Source organism: Entelurus aequoreus, linkage group LG21, assembly GCF_033978785.1.
Source record: "Entelurus aequoreus isolate RoL-2023_Sb linkage group LG21, RoL_Eaeq_v1.1, whole genome shotgun sequence".
NCBI lineage: Eukaryota > Metazoa > Chordata > Actinopteri > Syngnathiformes > Syngnathidae > Entelurus > Entelurus aequoreus.
Window position 1 is genome coordinate 5,845,383 of NC_084751.1, and position 4,716 is coordinate 5,850,098.

The 4,716-nt window shown below is 53.9% G+C and overlaps 1 protein-coding gene across 1 annotated transcript in view; it reads left to right on the top strand.

Annotated features, from left to right (window-relative positions):
- The first annotated feature begins 920 nt into the window (after positions 1 to 920).
- LOC133638845 (cGMP-dependent protein kinase 1-like) overlaps positions 921 to 4,716 on the top strand; it is a 3,953-nt gene continuing 157 nt past the window's right edge. The window contains exons 1-9 of the mRNA XM_062031832.1: positions 921 to 2,111; positions 2,167 to 2,266; positions 2,322 to 2,449; positions 2,520 to 2,609; positions 2,824 to 2,965; positions 3,019 to 3,182; positions 3,239 to 3,361; positions 3,430 to 3,492; positions 3,551 to 3,617. Coding sequence (XP_061887816.1) covers positions 1,990 to 2,111; positions 2,167 to 2,266; positions 2,322 to 2,449; positions 2,520 to 2,609; positions 2,824 to 2,965; positions 3,019 to 3,182; positions 3,239 to 3,361; positions 3,430 to 3,492; positions 3,551 to 3,617 — 999 coding nt within the window. The 5' untranslated portion in view covers positions 921 to 1,989. The remainder of the gene's footprint in view (positions 2,112 to 2,166; positions 2,267 to 2,321; positions 2,450 to 2,519; positions 2,610 to 2,823; positions 2,966 to 3,018; positions 3,183 to 3,238; positions 3,362 to 3,429; positions 3,493 to 3,550; positions 3,618 to 4,716) is intronic.

Sequence of the window (4,716 nt, forward strand, 5' to 3'; positions counted from 1 at the left end):
TATTAGCACTTCTACTACAACACCCACTAGTACTACTTCTACAACAACACCTATTACTACGTCTACTACTACTACTACAACAACTACTACAAAGTCCCGATGAAGTTAATTGAGGTGTACAGGAAGTAGTTTATTTAGTGATGATGTCACTTCCTGTTGTGTGTTCCAGTCTGAAAAGATTGACATGAAAGACTTGAAGTCAGAACTCGTGATGGAGACTATTTTATTTTAGCATCGCAACCTCTCAGCTATGTGACCTCATCATGTTACCTACGTGTGTGTGTGTGTGTACATGTGTGTGTGTGTACGTGTGTGTACGCGTGTGTGTGTGTGAGAGTGAGTGTGTGTGTGTACGTGTATGCGTGTGTGTGTGAGTGAGTGTATGCGTGCGTGCGTGCGTGCGTGTGTGTGCGAGTGTGTGTGTGTGTGTACGTGTATGCGTGTGTGTGTGTGAGTGAGTGTATGCGTGCGTGTGTGTGTGTGCGAGTGTGTGTGTGTGTGTACGTGTATGCGTGTGTGTGTGTGAGTGAGTGAGTGAGTGTATGCGTGCGTGCGAGTGTGTGTGTGTACGTGTGTGTGTACGTGTATGCGTGTGTGTGTGTGAGTGAGTGAGTGAGTGTATGCGTGTGTGTGTGTGTGTGTGTGTGTGTGTGTGTGTGTGTGTGTGAATGACATCTGGAGCTGTGACAGGAAATCTGCAGCGTCCTTGAGCAGACTGAGTCCTACTTTACCCACTTGGACCTGTCATGTTCAAGTCATGTGCCCTGCTGGACCTGGTAGATCATGCTGCAATTGGTGGACCTAGTAGACCCTGCTGGACCTGGTAGATCCTGCTGCAATTGGTGGACCTAGTAGACCCTGCTGGACCTGGTAGATCCTGCTGCAATTGGTGGACCTAGTATACCCTGCTGGACTTGGTAGATCCTGCTGCAATTGGTGGACCTAGTAGACCCTGCTGGACTTGGTAGATCCTGCTGCAATTGGTGGACCTAGTAGACCCTGCTGGACTTGGTAGATCCTGCTGCAATTGATGGTCCTAGTAGACCCTGCTGTACTTGGTAGATCCTGCTGCAATTGGTGGACCTAGTAGACCCTGCTGGACTTGGTAAATCCTTCTGCAATTGGTGGACCTAGTAGACCCTGCTGGACTTGGTAGACCCTGCTGCAATTGGTTGTCCTAGTAGACCCTGCTGGACTTGGTAGATCCTGCTGCAATTGGTGGACCTTGCAGACCCTGCTGGACTTGGTAGACCCTGCTGCAATTGGTGGTCCTAGTAGACCCTGCTGGACTTGGTAGATCCTGCTGCAATTGGTGGTCCTAGTAGACCCTGATGGACCTGGTAGATCCTGCTGGACCTGGCAGACCCTGCCGCAATTGGTGGACCTAGTAGACCCTGTTGGACCTGGTAGACCCTGCTGCAATTGGTGGTTCTAGTAGACCCTGATGGGCCTGGTAGATCCTGCTGGACCTGGTAGACCCTGCTGCAATTGGTGGTCCTAGTAAACCCTGCTGGACCTGGTAGACCTGCTGAAATTGGTGGTCCTAGTAGACCCTGATGGACCTGGTAGATCCTGCTGGACGTGGTAGACCCTGCCGCAATTGGTGGACCTAGTAGACCCTGCTGGACCTGGTAGATCCTGCTGCAATTGGTGGTCCTAGTCGACCCTGCTGAACCTGGTAGACCCTGATGCAATTGGTGGACCTAGTAGACCCTGCTGGACCTGGTAGACCCTGCTGGATCTTGTAAACCCTGCTGGGATTAGTGCACCTGGCCGACCCTGCTGGACCTGGAAGACCTTGCTGGAGCTGGTAAACCCTGCTGGTTGTGGTAAACCCTGCTGGGATTAGTGGACCTGGTAGACCCTGCTGGACCTGTTAAACCTTGCTGGGATTGGTGGACCTGATAGACTGGAGAAGATTGTCAACCCTGCTGGACCTGGTGCAGAACCCAAGTAGAAAAGAATAGCACGTAGTCGGGTGGACAGGAAATGGAGACCATGCGGGAGCTGTCCCATGTCAGCCTGCAGGCTCCTCCCTCCCCCCACGGTCCCTCCTTCTCAGTGCAGACTTCCAGGAAGTTCCCCTTCTTCTCCCTGGTCAAACGGTGCAGGTACTGCCAGCCTGGACTCACCTTGGCAGCAGCTTTGATCTTTGCGGTCTTGCAGGTACGAGGCGGAGGACGGCGTCTCCTTTTCCCGCCTGCGGCTGGACGACTTGGACGTGGTCAAGACGCTGGGAGTGGGTGGCTTCGGACGCGTGGACCTGGTGAGGCCAGACTGAGCTGGACCTTGAGGAGGTCACATGATGCTGGTGTGCTCAGGTGCAGCTGAGGAGCAACAAGGCCAGGACCTTCGCCATGAAGCGTGTGGTGGTGGCCACGCAGCAGCAGGAGCACGTGCGTTCAGAGAAGGTCATCATGAGCCAGACCACCTGCCGCTTTATGGTTAGGTAGCTCACACCGCGCTCCTACAAAATAAAAGTGGCCTTCTGTTCCACCTGTTCTTGTGTGCACCTGCAGGTTGTACCGTACCTTTAAGGACAGCAAGTACCTGTACCTGCTGATGGAGGCGTGTCTTGGTGGCGAGCTGTGGACGCTCCTGAGGGACAGGTATGACAGAGAGGCTCCTCCTACTCCTTTTGCTTCTTCTCCTCCTCCTTCTTCTTCTGGTTCTCCACTTTCTTTTCCTCCTCCGTCTTCGCCCTCTCCTCCATCTTTTTCTACACCTTTCTTCTCCTCCTCCTCCTTCTTTTTGTTCCCCTACTCCTCCTTCTCATCCTTCTTCTCTTTCTCTGTAATGTCTGAACGTTTCTGGCTCTTGCAGAGGTTCCTTTGATGACCTCACCAGCAGGTTCTACGTGGCTTGCGTCCTGCAGGCCTTGTCCTACCTGCACGCCAGAGGGATTGTGTACAGAGACCTCAAACCTGAGAACCTCCTTCTGGACAGCGCTGGATATGCCAAGCTGGTACGCAGGTGTGCAGCACGCTCATGGGGTCACCTGACTGACGCTTTCTCCAGGCAGACTTTGGTTTCGCCAAGAAGATGGGCTTTTCTAAGAAGACGTGGACCTTCTGCGGAACTCCCGAGTACGTGGCCCCAGAGGTCCTCCTCAACAAGGGCCACGGCCTCTCAGCGGACTACTGGTCTCTGGGCGTCCTGATGTTTGAGCTGCTGACGGGCAGGTGAGACAGATGGATGCATTGTTCTCCTCAAAAACCTGTTTGGTCTTCGCCTCCAGCCCGCCGTTCTCCGGTCCGGATCCGATGAAGATCTACAGCGTCATCCTGGGAGGCATAGGTTTGGTGGAGTTCCCTGAGACGGTCACAGAGGACGCCAGCAACCTCATCAAGAAGCTGATCAGGTAGGCGGGGACAGCGCACTAAGCCACACCTACTATTTCAAAATAAAAGCTTGCTGGACTTTGTGCAGAGACAAGCCCAAGGAGAGACTTGGAAGCCAGAGGCATGGAGTCGGAGACATCCTGAGACACAAGTGAGTCAAAGACTTGACTTAAATGAAGCATTGAGGACTCAGATGTTCATGCCTGCAGGTGGTTTGACGGCTTTGACTGGCCAGGTCTGAAGAAAGGAACGCTGACTCCGCCCATCACACCTGACGTGAGTAGCAGGTCTCATTATGCGGCCGCTTGCGATGGTCCTGAGGGTCCAGGCCTTGTCCTGGTCTTGATGGTCCTGTTCGTCCATACTGGTCCAGCCATTGTCCTGGTCTTGATGGTCCTGATGGTCCAGTCCTTATCCTGGTCCTGAGGGTCTTGATGGTCCAGGCCTTGTCCTGATAGTCTTGATGGTCCTGAGGGTCCAGGGCTTGTCCTGGTCTTGATGGTCCTGTTGGTCCATACTGGTCCAGCCATTGTCCTGGTCTTGATGGTCCTGAGGGTCCAGTCCTTGTCCTGGTCCTGAGGGTCTTGATGGTCCAGGCCTTGTCCTGATTGTCTTGATGGTTCAGGCCTTGTCCTGGTCCTGATAGTCTTGATGGTCCAAGCCTTGTCCTGGTCCTGATGGCCATGATGGTCCAGGCCTTGTCCTGGTCCTGATGGTCTTGACGGTCCAGGCCTTAGCCTGGTTTTGATGGTCTTGATGATCCTGAGGGTCCAGGACTTGTCCTGGTCTTGATGGTCCTGTTGGTCCATACTGGTCCAGGCATTGTCCTGGTCTTGATGGTCCTGAGGGTCCCAATGGTCCTGAGGGTCCAGTCCTTGTCCTGGTCCTGACTGCCCTGATGGTACTGATGGTCCAGGCTTTGTCCTGAGGGTCTTGATGGTCCAGGACTTGATGGTCCTGTTGGACCATACTGGTCCAGGCATTGTCCTGGTCCTGATGGTCTTGGAGATCCACGCTGGTCCTGATGGTCCAGGCCTTGTCCTGGTCCTGATGGTCTTGATAGTCCTGAGGGTCCAGGCCTTGTCCTGGTCCTGTTGGTCCATACTGGTCCAGGCATTGTCCTGGACTTGATGGTTCTGATGGTCTTGGAGGTCCATGCTGGTCCAGGCCTTGCCCTGGTCCTGATAGTCTTGATGGTCCAGGCCTGGTCCTGATGGTGTTTATGGTCCTGAGGGTCCAGGCCATGTCCTGGTCCTAATGGTCTTGATAGTCCTGAGGGTCTAGGCCTTGTCCTGGTCGTGATGGACTTGAAGGTCCTGAGGGTCCATGCCTGGTCCTGGTCTTGATGGTCCTGTTGGTCCAGGCATTGTCTTGG